The 16162-nt window shown below is 53.2% G+C and overlaps 1 protein-coding gene across 1 annotated transcript; it reads left to right on the top strand.

Moving 5' to 3' along the window:
• The first annotated feature begins 3681 nt into the window (after window positions 1–3681).
• HEYL (hes related family bHLH transcription factor with YRPW motif like) lies at window positions 3682–13123 on the top strand. The gene is made up of 5 exons (XM_075047386.1): window positions 3682–4059; window positions 7863–7929; window positions 8417–8500; window positions 8953–9034; window positions 10476–13123. Exons 1-5 carry the CDS (start codon window positions 3980–3982, stop codon window positions 11141–11143), a joined length of 981 nt encoding a protein of 326 aa, XP_074903487.1. The 5' UTR covers window positions 3682–3979; the 3' UTR covers window positions 11144–13123.
• Window positions 13124–16162: the final 3039 nt, after the last annotated feature.

The raw sequence follows: 16162 nt of genomic DNA, 5'->3' as shown, positions 1-16162 counted from the left end.
GTGAGGGTAGCACTGAGTTTCAGTCAGGCCCCGAGCAGATACAGGATCTGCCCTGTCCCTGCCTGGGGAAGGGTGAGGCCACAGGTTTGTGGGAAAATGTTGTTTTTCCCTCCTCTGGCCTGCCCCTAGCAGTCGGCTGGGCCGGCTCTGAATTGCGTGGGCCGGGGAAGTGGGGGGGAGTTAACAATTGTAGTGCCTCTGGCTTGGAGCAGAGCCACGGCAAACAATCCTCTCCTGGCCGCGCTCCAGATCTGACAAAACACGGAGGTGATATCGTATTCGTACCTACATGCTTTCATCCCAGATCACCTCCCGAAAGCCCTGCATGATTCTCCCGTCTGTGATGAATCCCTCTGCTTAGCCACAGAACAAGACAGCCTGTCCACAGTGTTGCAGCCAGGAATCCCATCCAGCATCCCTGCGAGGCCTCTGCTTTTGAAATTACAGCTGTGGATCTGGCAGCCAGTGGTGGGACCTGAGGTTAGAAGGTGATGTTGTCTGAAGACGTGCGGACAGGGCATTCCAGGCATGCACGGGGTTAAATCGGAGGTGTCAGTTCACGGGGAGGTAACAGATATGTCCTGCTCCTCACTGCCTCTGGCTTTCCAGAAGCATTGCCCTCCCTCCCACATTCCAGCTGCTGCAGCTTTTCACAGCTGGCCGCTCTCCGGGGACATTTCCCAGAGCTGAGCAGGAGGGAGGGGAGCAAGCGGCTGTGGTCCCAGCACTGAAGGGGGGGTTGGTGGCTGGGCTGACTGTCACCCCCCCCCCCGAGGGAACCTTGGCCTGGAGCCCTTCACCCCCAGGAGCGGGCTGGCACAGGCAAACCTGGGCAATCCCAGGTCCCTGGCAGGGATCCACCCTCAGCCCTGGCCCGGAGAGTTTTTCCTGCTGCAGAGAAGGGACATCAATCTTTGCAGCTCACTTATTCCTTGGCCTCCAAAGCAGGGTAGCCAATTAGTGCTGGGTGTGATGGATGGCTTAGCCCCGTCCTCGTGACACCCATCCTCTGGAAACGGCTCCCACCACATAGAGGCACAGCCAGCCGTAGTGGGGGACAGCTTTCACCAGCCTCCAGAGTCCCAGAGGGTCTCACAGGGGTCTCAGGGATGGGGAAAGGCACTGCAGCAGTGCTTGCTGAGCTCCTAGAGACATTGCAGGAGGGGAAAGAGCCCTGAATGCTGGGCCAGGGTTGATAATTCAGGGCTTGGGGAGAGATTTCCTCTAATAATTCCCTGACTTGGCTGTGGCAAAGCCCGTAGCTCTCTGGGGAAGAGCAGATCAGCTCTAGGCAGATGTTGGTCACCCACTGTTTGTGGCTCTGCTCTTGGGGCCAGGCTTTGCCATTGCAAGACAGTGTACCGTGGGAATAGCTTGCACGGATACTCGGTGAGAGGCAAGTAGGCAGCAAAAATCCCATTGCTGCACTTAGACCCCGTCTCCCCTAGAATCATCCCTTGTCCGCAGTGAGGTAGGTCTGCCCGCTCTCTCCCGTGAGACATGGGCGATGCTTACTGAAACCTGGCTTCCCTCGCACGCAGCTAAACCCTTTTAATCCTTCCCTGTCGTCTCCATTGAACCGACCTGCGAGGGGTCTCAGCACCGTCTCTGCTTCGGCTGCTCCCCTGCGCAGCTAATCCTGGGGTGGTTCAGATGGCCCTCCCAATCCCCCAGGGCTCGCTGGGGGCGATTATAAACAACTCTCCAGGAGCACAGGCTGGAAAACGGATCCGATTACAGGAGAAGTGGGTTTCGGGGCCCCTGCTCTGTTCATAATGAAGTGTAATCCTAGAAAAACATGTTGCCAATTACACTTCAATTGAACCCAGATAATGATGCTTAGACAAGGCCCAGAAAAGATGGAGTCTGGACAGTGAATTCCTTTCTAATGGAGAAGAAAAGTGTTCCTCCGTGGCAGGTCTGGGCTCCGCTTGGTTCAGGCTCATTGTGATATGAGCAAGAGCTTGAAATAACCAATCTCTGGATCCCATTTAAATGATTTTATCAGTGGAAAGAGTATTAATCTCTCAAAAACACATGTTTATGGGAAGTTTAGTTTGGAGATGTATGTTTTTAACTGAAATCACTCTGGAAAGGGAGGAGAAGTGGGTCTCAAAATTGCTAAAATAACACATTTCTAATTCTTCTGGTTCAAAGTAACTTTTCATTTTGAAATGTAAGCCAATAACAGCTCGGTTTCTTGACCACTTTTTATAGTGAAAATTAAAACAAAACATCAAAATTGTAGAAACAAAGTGCTATAACCTAAGGCAAACGTTTTATTCTCATTTTGGGGGGTTTACAAACACTTCTGAGACATCAGCTTTCCACTCCAATGCAGGTTGGCTGGTTCAGGTCTCTGTTGTTTTAGTTCGGGAGGGAGGATGATGAGGTTCAGTCTCAAAAAATGGTCATGGGGGCTGTGCCTCGCTCTGCCTCTGTGTGCTGGGCTGGGGCAGGCGTGGGTGAAGGGCAGGCGGTAGCTGGCATTTGGCTTTTACGGGAGCCGCTTGCAAGGTGCTGGGGGATTGCAGATGTCTCGGGGTTGGCGGGTGCAGTGTGGGTGAGCTGGCAGAGATGGCTGAGGCAGATAGGGAGCACCCGACCACGTGTCCGGGCACCTCCTCGCATGGGAGACGGGTGGCGGGGTGGCTTGGCTGGCCTGAGCGGCGACGGGCTGTTATCGCCGCCACGGTCTTTGCAAAAGGCTTTGGGAAACCCACGTGTTGCCAGATCTCAGAGCTGATAATTTTTTTCAAAATAAAAGGCATTATTTTTGTACTGCGAACCTCCTCTTCAGCGCTCTCCCTCCTCCCCTCTCTCTCTCTCTCCCACACACACACGTTTTTTGCTGCCTTGGGGGATTTTAGCAGCGCAGGGCTCTGAAAAACAGACTCCTACCTCCTTCCCGCAAGCTCAGGGAAAGCAAGATGCTCTCTAGATACCGGGCTGCAGGTCAAAGTTTCCAGCATTACAGAATGAGACAAGAAAACAGCAATTCATGCTAGTGTCATAAAACCTAAAGTTGGGCTTTGGTTGGTTTGTTTTACAGGGTAGGTCTCAAATGCCCTGGCAGTGCCATGAGCTGGCAACTTGAAGACGCTCCAAGGCTGTGGGAGCGTGGCAGGGGGCCGAGCTCCCGACGGGACCACCGCAGCACGGTGCCGGGGTGCCAAACCCATCCCGATGCCTCCGAGCACGGTGCCACCGCTGCCGTCCCGGCCCTCGGCCGTGGCCGCTGATTAATCCCAGGCGAGGGCCCTTTGAGCGGCATCCTCAAACAGCACCGTGCTTCGAATAAGCTGGTTTCCATCTGAATCATAAGTCTCCAAAAGTGCCTGCGCCGCGCAGAGCCGGGCAGACATGTGTGTGCGTGTGGGGCTGGATGTTGATTTTTCCCTGAAACAACTCAAGGCTTTATCAGTCCCATCTCTTTCCCACGGTTTTCTGTTGCCAGTGAGGTCACTGGTCCCTTTAAACTGGGGCTGAGGCCAATGTGCAGCGGGTGGAAGGGGGGCCGTGGGCAGGAGGGGGGGGGACATGAGACGGTTCACACAGACTGTTCCTTTTACAGGAAGACTTGGGATTTCGACCAGCGAGCGGGAGGAGGCGGAGGGGGTAGAGGAGGCGGAGGGGGGGGGGGCCTGGGAACCTGGGAGCGCCGGCGCGGCCGCGTAATCCGTCACTCCCGGGAGATGTCTCATTAACCCATTAACCAGGGAGGTTGGGGACGTGCTGGGAGGAGAGCGAGGGAGAAGCCGGGGGTGTGAAAGGCAGAGTGCGGGCAGGGGAGGAGCCGTGCGAGGCACTGGGGCCAGCTCCTCCGCGCAGCCCGGGGAGGGACGGCACTTCCCCGAGGACGGCGGGGAAGGACGGCGGTGGCCTCCGGGGCCACGCGTGGGGCAGCCTCGCCGAGTCCACCGGCTTCACCCCCCTAAAGCCCCGCGGGGACGCGGCCGCCCGGGTGCCTCCTGCGAGGATGAAGCGGTTGTGCGAGGAGAGCTCGTCCGACACGGAGTCCGACGGCACCATCGACGTGGGCCGGGAGGAGGAGTACAGGTGAGGACGCGCCGCCGGCGGCAGCTCCTTCCCGGGGCTCGGGGAGGTGGGACGAAGTCGGGTTTTGGGGTCTCTGCTGCAGGGCAGCTCGGCAGCCTGCGGGGGAACCCGGGCTGGAGAGGGAGTTCCCCGGGACCGGGCACGGCGCTTGTTCTTGCCCCGGAGCTTGCAGCGGCTCCGTGCGAGCTCCTCGGGGCGGCCCGAGTTCGGCGCTTGCCGGGGCACGGTGCGGGAGGGGACCGGGCTCAGCCACGGACTCGCCGGGAGTCGGCTGGCACCTCGCTTAACCCCTTCGGGCTGGGCCGGTCCTGCCCTGGGTAAGGACGGGCGGGGGGCAGGCTGGGTCACTCCAGCGTGCACGCGTGGATTGATGCTGGCGTTAGGACTGACCCGGCGAGGAAACCCAAGTCGCGATACAAGTATGAAAGCTGTGTTACGAGCTGATTGCATTCAAGAAAATGCCTTATTCAAGCCAGAGCAATTGCCTTCTCTGCCAGAGAAGGGCAGCTCTGATCTTCGTTAGCGGGAGCCCGGTTGCTCGCAGGTATCTGCACCCCGAGACGGGGCAGTCGTGTCACCCCCAGAGCAAAGGCACCCATCAGCTTCCCAGATGCCGCTGCAGTCCCAGCGATCCAAGGGCTCCCGGGGAAAGTGGAAGAAACGAGGAGGTTTTGCATGAGAAACGCTTCTGCTCTGCTGATGCATTTCTAATGCACCAGCTGGGGCTTTGATCTTTATTAAAGAGGGAGCCCGTGCAGTCTGGCCAGCAAAGGGTGCCCTGCTTTAAGCGTGCACTTTCAGTATCGCAGTTCGCAGGCTCCATCCCATCACTGCTGAGCTGCAGTTTCGGCTCTGGGGCTTTGCTGCTTGGTGAAATAGTGAGTAAATACTGAGGACAGGACCTCTGCGTGGTTCCCCAGGCAATGTCCTCAGGCTTCGCAGCGCTCCCCTGGGCCGTGGCTCTGCTGGCAGAGGGCATCCCCAGCCACCGCTCGCAGCCCGGGTTCCCATGCTGTGTCAGCCATTCGCGGGCATGCCCGGACTCTGAGCGTGCAGATAGTGCTGGGGATGAAGGAAGGGCTCTGTTATTTGTTCTCATCCGAAAATCAGCTGCTTTTGAACTCTCGTTTCAGTAGCCAAGTGTCCCCCTCCCTCTGCATCCAGCGAGGCCCCAGATGAGTTCATTCCCTTTTGCCGCTTGGTATCCTGAGCAGAGAAGTCGCCCTGTCTGGTGCCAAGCTCTTGTTCTCATGGGACTAAATTAATGAGTCTGCTTCTCACTGATATGGTCACAGTAGAGTTGGGCATGTCCAACACGTAATGTCCTGCACAAATTCACTCACCCCTTACGCGGTTTCCAAGTGCATCAGTATTTAACCTACTTTCCTGCTGCACATGAAATATATCCCACTTCTTTACATCAGTGCAGCACACTGAGTCTATAGTACCCCAATGGATGAAATAGAGGAATTGTCATAATGTTTTATTTCAATAAACAGTAACAATGAATTTTTGATCTCTCTCTGGTGCTGCTAATATGTCTTCTCAAGCCAGTTGTAGAACCAGACATTACTGTGAACTGGTGGTATTTGTATATAAGTATATTGTTGCTCGTGTCACACAAACACATGGCCAAAAGAGCTGTTCCTGCCCTGACAGTTTACATCCCAAGTAATATGGTCCTGCATGGGATGCTGGCGGATTGAGCAAAATGAAACACTTCCTGGTGGGGAGTGAGGTAGAACGATTAGGGCAGAGGGAGGCAGCCAGGCAGTCTGGCTGGGGTTCCCAGCCCATTACCCATCGGTTGAGTGGTTTGGGCAAACCAGTTTCCCTGTAGAGTGGGGATGAATCACTCCGGGTGTGAGGCTTGGTTCAGTGCGTGTAGCAGGTTTAGACTCCGGGGTCACTGCAAAAGTGCAAGATACTGGTTGGTTTTGGGATGGTTTTTTTGCTTTTTGCTTTGAATGAACAGCCAAAGTTATGCTGTAAATGATAAAGTAGAGCACAGAGCAATGCAGAAGTTTTAATCATCACAGAATATAGTTACGGTATCTTTTATGTGATTCAAATCAGTCAAACACATTTTTTAAACATATTTTGCAGTGAGCTATGTCTTTATATCCACATCTGGAACTGTAGTTCACAAAGAGCAACGCGTTTGGACAGCTCTGCAAAGAGTTTCAAAATTCACTGTTATAGACTCCTTGAGTGCGTACTCCGCATTCCTGTGCTGCTAGGCAAATTCAGTACCTGCCCCCTGCACATATAACACCCCAGCGTCCGCGCAGAGCCCATTTTCACACCATACGTGCTCACCGTATGTGCATTTATGTATACCAGCAATGCATGTTCGTACTTGTGAAGCCAGCCAGCACCTATGCCCAGAGAAAGCCCACCCAGCAGACATTCAAATAGGGTACCTGTATGGAGATGAGCGGAGCAGTCAGTAGTAGAACGTGTTATTTCGTCTGATTGTGTAAAACCACTTCTAAAAGCACCTCACTTGGGCCTAACAAAATGTAATTTTAATGGGCTGAGTTTGGTCTAGTTTTTGGCTTGCTGTGCAGACAGTACTGTCTCTGCAGAAACATCTTTAATAGACTGCTATTAAAATGCTTCGTCAAACTGAAAAATATTTTGATTTGACGGGGTGAACCCAAATGCCCCTTTCCAGATTTGTATGTCTTACGCGGTCTCTGAGTCCCTCCGGAGCGCTGTGCTGGCCAGGATTGCAGACTGCCGTCTCGCCTGCGTGTTAACATCCCTGCACTGAGTTTCGTAAGGCGCAGAAACAGCCCTGAGCCAGTCCCACTTCCAGAGGGAGAAACCCTGCTTGGGGGAGGTGGAAGGTCGCCTGGCCGGCCTCCCCTCCAAGCTGAGGGGTTTTGCTCCAAGAAGTTTCCCACGCCTGGTTATCCATCATTATGGAGACTTCACCTCCGTGGGGACCTAAGGATTGAACTTTGCCTCCCTGTGCATGTCTAGTGCTGACCTTTGGTGGTTTTAGCCTCACCCACGCCCACCAGGCACTGGATGGTTTGTGGGGCCGTTCTCCATAGCCTGTCCCCCCGTGTCCCTTGTCCCTCGAGCAGAGCTGGTCCTTGGGGCTGTCGGCCAGCAGGCACAGTCTCTGCTCTGTCACCTCCTGCCGGGTGTTCCCCCTGCCCACGTCCTGGCCCCTCTTTGTCTGGTTCAGGGGTATCCATGCATTCAGAATATCATGGCCCACCCCAAAAATTGTGGTTTGTGAAGCGACTCTGCAGGAAGCCCTCAGAAACCACATCAACGCTGCCGTTAGCCTCACCCTGAGGAGCAACCAGCCCTTTGCTGCCGCCCTGGGTGGGAGCTCAGATACACGTTCGTGCTATCGCAGCGCTGAGATGCAAAGCCCTGCAGACAGGGCAGGCTCAGACACGAGAGCCGGGAGGTTCACACATGGAGAAAAAAAAGGCCATGACTCCAGAGCTCGGATCACTGCTTTTCCAGCCCTGTGGAGATACCAGCATGGGCTGAGATTGAAGGAGACGTGTGCCTGGTAGCGGATGGACAGTTTGGTGCAGAAATCTGTCCCAGGCTGGTGGGAAACTCTCGGAGGGGAGAGAGTGGGATTTGAGTCTCTGCTTGGTTCCCCATCCCCAATTCCTGAGCTCTGTGTTGTGGGTAAAAATGAGATGGGAACCACAGAAGATGTTATTGGGGGGGGGGGGGAATTGCAGATGGCAAACGTGTGTAAAGCATATGTGCAACGGAAGTTTCTCTCCAGCTAGTGCAAGAAATTATTCCCTCTTCTTCCTTTCCAGCCATGTTTCCAGGTCTGTGTCTCCCACTACGACATCTCAGATACAAGCCAGGAAGAAGAGGAGAGGGGTGAGTCTCATTTATGTTGGGGGTGTTGGCATTATGTATGGGAGTGGCTGTGCTGTGTCTCCCTGGGGGGTTTGGCTGGTTCCAGCTGTGTGCCAGGGCTCCCCGTGACATCCCCTGTGTGCAGTGGGGTGCTGTTGGCACATCCTTACTCTGGGGACGCAGTGCAAAATTGACTTTATACTGTTCCCTGCTCCATCTCCTGCAGAGCTCTCCCCACAGCCAATTGGAGATTTTTTGCAGAGGTTTGGCCTCAAATCTGGCAGAAAGGGGTGGGGATAGGGGTAGAGGAGAGCAATTTCACCTGGGGTTATCACACCAGTCAGTTAATGTTTCTTTGCTCAGCTTTTGCACCCAAAACATTTACTTACATGGCCATGTTCAAAGCACCTCTCTCAACCTGCCATAGCTGTTAATGAGGGCTTTAGACCCACGAGCTGTGGCTGTAAATGACCATGGTTTCTTCTCTCCACTTGGAAATCTCCCACAGATCATTGAGAAGCGGCGCCGTGACCGTATCAACAGCAGCCTCTCTGAACTGCGGCGCCTGGTGCCCACCGCCTTTGAGAAGCAGGTGTGTGTGTCCATGATTTCCACCCATCCTCCCATGCAGGCTGTGTTTCAGAATGAGAAAGTCTGGAGCAATGCTATGTCTTTCTTATCATCATCACTTCAGGGAGTAAGTAGGTGGTGAAACTGGGTGGTAAAACAATATTAACAAATATTCAGGAGCCCTAGGGAGGATAAATTCAGTCCAGAAAGTGTTTTGCAGATATGAAGATGCACAGAAATGGGGATTTTCAATTTGCATCAGGGCATCTTGGGAAAGGAGCTCCTTTTTCTACTCACTTGATGTAAAAACCAGAGCCAATGCTCTGGCTGGATGCCCTGCTCCAATCTGAGCCCTCCTGTGCTTCAGGAGGGTTTCAGGAAGGAGGTCATTGGGCATAACACAGCCCCTGAGAGGCACAAAACCCTAGACGAAAAAATGATGAATTGCTCTTTTTTCCTGCTCCCAACATACAGGGGTCTTCCAAGCTGGAGAAGGCAGAAATTCTACAAATGACAGTAGATCACTTAAAAATGCTTCACGCCACTGGAGGAACAGGTAAGAACTGTTTTTAGAAGCATACGGGTGAGGTGAAGGTGAAAACCTGGAAGGAAAATTCCCCATCAGCCTCAGCAGCAAGCAATACCTTGATGCTGGTGTGCTTTGCTAACACCAGCCAGCGCCAAAACGAATGCTGCCCTGCCTGCTTCCCAAGGGAAATATTTTTTGAGGGAGGGCAGATGGACATTTCCTGCCCTGTTGTTTTTCATATGGGTCAGCATCCCATGCATCCATTTGGCAGACTGGGGTATGTGGGATGGCAAGTCCCACAGACCTGCAGGGACGGCACCCCGCTAAAAGCTGTCCAGCCAGAGACGTGCTTAGTCCTGCTCAGAAATGAAGCCTGCTTCCAGAAAAACGATATTAAACTCTTTACCTCCTCCCTGGGATACATTTCCTGCAGAGGCTGAATTCTGCATGGGGACTCTGCAAATAAACAAGGCTTTTTTCCCTTTCTGTTCTTTTTTTTGTGTCTCTTGGTTGTTATAAGAAGAGAGAGGGAGCCCTGTGCAAAATTCAACAAAGGTCTTATTTGTACTGAGACCTCAGTACAGACCCTCTGTCCTGTTCCAGTTAACAGGATGGAGATCACAGCTCCAGTAAAGAAGCCTCTGGCTTGCTTACCACCCATTTTTGGCTTGCTAGGGACATTGCTGGCATCCAGGCTTTGGTTCAGAGCTGTAACTTGGTCTGGAACATTTGTTTAGATATTCAGTTTGACTGCACTGCAACAAAGGGCTGTATTGTCACGAGAGACCCTGTCAAGCAAAGTGGTCCAGCGCTTCACTGTGCTGTGACATTCTCTGCTTTATTGCTTATCGTCTCATGAAGCTGCAAGTAGGGAGCAGAAGCCTAAAAATCAGCCATTGGTTGCATTTTAGCTTGTTGATTTCTGTGGCTTTGAGCTTTCTTGGTCCAGTGGTTTTGGTTCTGCCACTGTCCTGTGTCCTTCAGCCGGATATCTGTTTAAGTCAAGTATAAAGATTGGGACCCAGGCAGGGAAAAATGGTGCTGTGGATCGAGGAGACACAGTGTCCCGCTGTTCTGCAAGACCAGGGATGGTCCATTTGCAATGAGGGACCCAGTGCCCACCTAGCCCACAGTCATGTCTCCAGCAGCAAAAACTGATAGAGTGCAATAGGAAAAAATTTTTCCTTCCCGAGCACAGTTAATGAAACCTCTTACTCATCTCACATGCTGGAGTAAGAGGCTTCATGACCCTGGCAGTTTTATCCCGATGAGATAACCGCAGATGCTATTCTCATGCACGCAAACGTCCAGTCCTTTCGGACACCCACTTGGCTATCTGCTTCAGTAATATCACACGGCAGCAAAGTGCCTCAAGTGAAATACACAGTGCATTAGAGAGGGTAGTGAAATCAAAGCACATTCCTGGGCTCTGCATGGACTTACTGTCACCCGTGTCCTCTCCCTGCAGGTTTCTTAGATGCTCGAGCTCTGGCCGTGGATTACAGGAGTATCGGCTTCCGCGAATGTCTCACTGAAGTTGTCAGGTACCTGGGCATCCTCGAGGGCCAAAACACTGCCGACCCTATCCGTCTGCGACTCCTCTCCCACCTGAATAATTATGTGGCAGAAATGGAGCCTTCGCCTGTGGCCACTTCTCTCCTGCCCATCCAGACGTGGCCGTGGTCCTTCCTCCACAGTGCTGCTGGCCCCGTGCAAATCCCCAGGAGGGAGGCTGCTCCCGCTCCAGTTGTTTTGACTGCATCTTCCTTGGCTTACCCAAGCCCCGCTGTGAGGCCAGCCCCGCTTCGCCGTGTCCCCAGCGACATGCTGCCATCCCGCCGAAGCTTCCTGGCCAGCAGGATGGCCTCTTCCAGCCGCAGGGCCCGAGGCGCGGGCTCATCCACGGCCATAGCAGCCGTGCCTAGGATGCCGTCACCAGCGGGCATATTGAGAGAGGGCTCATCCAAGAGCAGCCAAATAGCGACGTTCCTCTTCTCACCAGCCTCTGCCGGCATCCCCATTCCACCGGCTTACACAGCGCCTCCTGCCTTGGGCGCAGCCGCGCAGGGACCCGGGATCAGGGTTGGGACATCCAGGATCTGCCGCTCCTGGGCTACTGAAATCGGGGCTTTCTGACCTTCCCCTCCCCTTCGGAGACAGGAATTCTTCAGCACTCATTGCCCACAGGCCTAAGAACAAACTCAGCTGAAAAGGCATCTTTCCTGCTTTGCAGAAGCCAAGGATCCATAAAGAAAATTCTCTTTACTCTTCCCTCCCTCCTCACACCGCTTTCTTTGCCTCACCATCACACGTCCTCTCCCTCATGATGCCTGCAAACGTAAATCACATCCAATTCGATGCACTTGTCTGCACGCGGCTGTACTCCAGATCCTTCCGGATACGAGGGAGGGGGCACACGCAGATCTCAACCCTGTTCCTTCTCCAGCAAATCCCTCTGCAGAGCCCAGTGTTGCTCTCCTTTGGAAAACAGCCAGCCTTGAAATACTGTCTTATTTCCTTGGGGACTCAAGAGCTGCCAGAGACTTGCTCATGCTGATTCCCTGTGATGTGTCCCCCAGCTGCAGCACCTAATTTTGGTGTGGTGGGACAGACTCAGCTCAGCCCCCTCCCCAGCACTGCTGGCACCCGGCAAGGTGGCTAGGGCCCCCCCCAGCTCCCTTAGCGAACTGGCTGCCTGCTAATCCCCATGCTTTCCTTGCTGCATTACCAGCTTTTCCCACTTACGTGCCCTTAAGGTGGAGTGAGGCAACAGCTTAACAGAGCTCGTTCCCACAGCCGAGCTGAAATACCGCCGTGTCCGCAGGGCCTGTGCTGGGTCCCTGCACAAACCGTGCAGGAGCAGCTGGCCAGGCTGCCTGGGTGGAGGGAGGCTTCTGCAGCCCTTGCTCCACACTGAGGTGTGAAGAGGTGAGATGAGGCAAGACAGGGGATTTCAAAGGGACGTCTGTCACGGAGGGGAAGGCTCTGACGGCCAAAGCGAGAAGAAAAGGCATTTCCCTCTGCCAGTCTCCCTGCCGGAGCCATCTCTCCTCCATCCCCTGCTGAACAGCTGTGACTGCAAAGGGGGGGAATGGGTCAGACCAGCTTGCATTTGAAGTGCCTCCTTCATTCTCTCTTAGCTCTGCATCCCTCACCCTCTCCTCCCAAATGTCTCTGTTTTCTTTCTTCAGCACCATGTTTTGGTCTCACATTGCTCATCCCTCTCCCTGGGCCGGGACCAAAACCCACTAAGGTTTCACAGCAGACCTCGGCAAGCTCTGGGTCTGCACTTGTCCTGATTACTGAGAGCTTTTTCTGACTTGGCCTGCATGCCCCTAGATAACTGACGCAGCAGATATGCTTCTGCTCCTCCAGCTGTCCTCCCCTCCTCTCTTCTTTGGGCAGAAAGGAACAGAAGCTTGAAGCTCTCAAGCCACCCTGCTCCTGTGCCACGTCTCTAAATCCCATGGTGGCCAGGGCAGGGTCTCCCAGTGCTCCTCCTCGTCTGAACAGCCCTTGCTCCCTGCATCTGTGCCTTGACTTGCTGGGATACACGTGCAGAATAGCCTGGACCTAGTTGCATGCCCACCCCAAGGAGTCTTGCCCACCTCTACACCACTGTGACATGAAAAGAGAGAAAAGCAGGGAAAGATCAGTGCAAACAAAGGTAAAAAAGAGGGAGAAGATCTCTCTTGAATGGGAGAGCCTCTCCCCATGCCTCAGGTCAAACGCACAGCCGGTTAGACTGTGTGGATGAGCTGGTGTTTGTGGTCCTACAGATCGTACCTGCCATGTGCATGTCAATGTATGTATCTGCTATTGTTTTGAAAGTGAGTCCCTCCCAGTTGTTTTGATGAAAGTCGTCACACTTAACACACAGAAATGCTTCCACTACTTCTCTTCACCCTTGTCCTGAAGTGCCAGAATCAGCCAGGAACAACATATTCCCTTTTAATAAAGTCAGAGGATGTCCCCACGGACCCCAGTTGTTCCTGCGGCTGGTCGGCACACTAGAGCTCACAGCAAATAGCCCAGCCACACTTTACACTGTGCAGAGCTGTTAGATTCACGAGCTGTGACATCCAGCAAAGGTGTCAAATAAAGTCTTTCAAACCCCTGTCCTGGTTGTGAAATGTAGTGTTGATGTGAATCTATTCTGCTAATCCAGCCTGATTGGATGACTCTTAGTTTTGCAGCAGGTGAGCTTTTGTTCCTGAAAAGCTTCAAAAAAGGTGAGATGTAGCTTGTAAGGTAACATCCCTCCTGGTCGTTTTATAGCTGCTGCTCTTGGTAACTCTGCTCCCATGACTTTTTACTTTGCAAGCCACTATGTGAGTCAAAATCAGCCGGATAGTCAGCAGTGCTTGCCCTGAGACTGGCAATAATCCGTGGCTTGAGAACAAATAATTTCATTTAGCTACCAGCATCCACAAAAATGTCAGGGAACAAATCAGGTCCAGCAGAGCCTTGCAGCCAGACGCCAAGGGCTCGCCTTGGTCTCCTGACCCTTTGCAAGCAGGACCAGAATAACCCCTGCTGCATCTTGCTGTCGGGAAGTGCTTTGGACTAAACAAAGAGCCACAGCTGAGAGCTTGTCTCTGTTTTGAGGAAAGGACCAGTAAATGATCCTTCTCGTGAAAGATGCTGGGAGAATTTTCTGGGGAATGGTGGGAATTCAACTTCCTTTCCCATAACTCCTTCTCGCTCCAAAACGCCTTTCAAAACCGCCCATAAATCCCTGCCTTAAGTGCCGTGTTGGGAATTGCTGGAAGGGAGCAACTGCAGCTGTGATGGAGTAATGCAGCATCCGTCTGGAAGCAGAGAGAGACTTCAAGAGCAATAATAGGGCTATTGATGACGGGTCATCCCGCTGGTGCCTGGGCTGCCCCGACCCGGCTGGAGGCGGTGGTGGGAGCTCAGTGCTCTGGTGTGGCCTCAGCCAGAGAGAGGAACCAAATTACCCTCTGTGGGAGGCAGGCATACAAACCAGCCCCGCGGGCTACAGTGGTAAAACAAAACAGAGACAGTGAAAAAAAAACCACTTCCTGATCTCTGCTGATCAAACAGGAGCCGGAGCGGGTGGGAGGGCATCGGTTCAGGCCCGTGGGGTTTTCTACCCACAGCAACATGGTGATTAGAGCAGTAGCCCGGGACTGGAGCTTCATTTTTTTTCCCAGGGTTTTCTTTAGCCTGAATGTCTCCGCTAACACATCCTGGCAACTTTTGATCTACCCCTGTAGGGGAAATCCCTGGACTCTCCGCACACTCTCTTCATCCTTGTTCTTCAGGCGAAAATCATAATGAAGAGGCCTATGGGAACGCGTGGGCTGCGTTCGGCGCAGTCCGGCTGGGGTTGCTCGGTGGCATACAGCGGTGTTAAACACCGCTCCAGCTCCAACAGCAGCAAGGCTTGAATAAAACAGGGTCCTGATGAACGAGCTTTTGCCTGCTACTTGGAGGGGACAAGGGCACTTCCAGGTTGTGGGAGATTTGCTATGCAGCAGGTGCTCTAGCAGCGAGCGAGTGCTGCTCTCCCAAATTCCTCTGCATGAAAAATGTTCCTTATCTCAGTCCTGCCGTTGCTTGCCCTGGGCGAAATGCTCTCCCTCCCGCACTTTTGCGTTTTTCCACTTGCAGTGCAATCCCGGCCTGCCCTCTGCTGGTAAAATCCCAAAGCTAAGGAAGAGAAATCCTAAACTAAGGTCAGCATTTGGTTGAAAACTTGCCATCCGTGTTGAAAAATGGATGATCTTTTATGATGACCATCAGCGACTGAGATACCGCTCAGACACACGGTAGCAGAGCAGCTTGGGAGGCCTCGGGGTGACAGGTCTCACACTAGCGTCATCGATGGGAATGGACTGGCAAGATGAAGACATTAAAAGATGTAACTTTTGCTCCAGGCACTGCTGAAGGTCTTGAGAAGGTGAACTGGGAGGATCTTGGGCATCGGTGGTCACCAGGAGCAGCTGCACTCGTGTGTCAAGGGTACCAAGAGCACTGGGGTCCCTGGGGCAGTTTTGGGCCCCTGTGGGCAGAGGGTACCCCCAGCCCATCAGTTCGTGTCAGGAGTGTAAAGGACCAAGGAGGACACAGGACTGTAGTTGTCTGCATGGTGTCCCCTGGGAGGGGAGGCAAATGTCGATAAGTATGTTTCAAATAAAAGCCATTCCCAGTGTAGCCACAGCGGCTGCTTGCAGCCAAAGTGTGTTTTATATGGAAATATGTTCTTCAAGCTCTGCTGTGTTTTGACTTTAGCTGTTAGAGTGGGAGCCATGCCGAACTCTTTCCACAGCAAGATGCTTGTCTCAGACTGTGGTTTCCCAGCTGAGGAGATGCTGGGCTGCAGAGGACTGAGCTGCGAAACAGCAGCAGGCGCTGAGCGCGATCCCACCAGTGTGCACCAGTGCTGCCTCCCAGCACCACTGGCTGTTGGGAGGAAGAAGAGCTCAGGAGGAAGATGATTTGTGTCTTTAGAAAACAATCTGGGCTGAAAATATTGCAAAATATTACAATTTACTTTGCTATTGTTACCTTTTATTCTGCTACTCTCAACTATTCCACTATAACGAAGGGATAGGTATCATATCCCTTTTTTATGGTAACATCATATTCCACTTTTAAAGCAAATTAAGGCAATGTAAAGCAGAATTGAAAAGTCACAGCAGACCAGCTACCAGCCTCTGTAGACTTAGTCCCCCTTAACAGGACATCCATGGTGCCTGAAGGTCACTGATGAATCACTGAATCCTGCGCTGCTGTGTCCTCACGGTCTGCTGAAGATGCTGGAAATAGATAATTACGGGTCTCCCCGGAGCTGAATCTCGTGAGCATGAAGCTGTGGGACAGTGGAGGGGGGTGAATCCTTCTCTTGTTCCAGCAGCTTTCTTCTGCATTCGGAGTTGTTCAACCCTCACCCTGGGAAGAGGGACTGACAGCTCGCTTCCACGGAGAGACGTTGAGGACCCTTGGTCCTGCTCCAGGGCGTCCCATGATGTGAGCTGGCACAGCGCCGGGGCTGCTGCAGGAACTCGCACTTATTTGAGGAAAAATTATGCTCTGGAGAAGAGGAGGAGGCTGTGGGAACGGCTCCAGCTACGGCCACTCCTCATCTCACCGGCAGCGACACCTCCAAAACAATAGCTTGGAGCAGTG

Source organism: Buteo buteo, chromosome 16, assembly GCF_964188355.1.
Source record: "Buteo buteo chromosome 16, bButBut1.hap1.1, whole genome shotgun sequence".
In the NCBI taxonomy this organism is placed as follows: Eukaryota; Metazoa; Chordata; class Aves; order Accipitriformes; family Accipitridae; genus Buteo; species Buteo buteo.
This window is presented reverse-complemented; position numbering and strand designations above follow the sequence as displayed.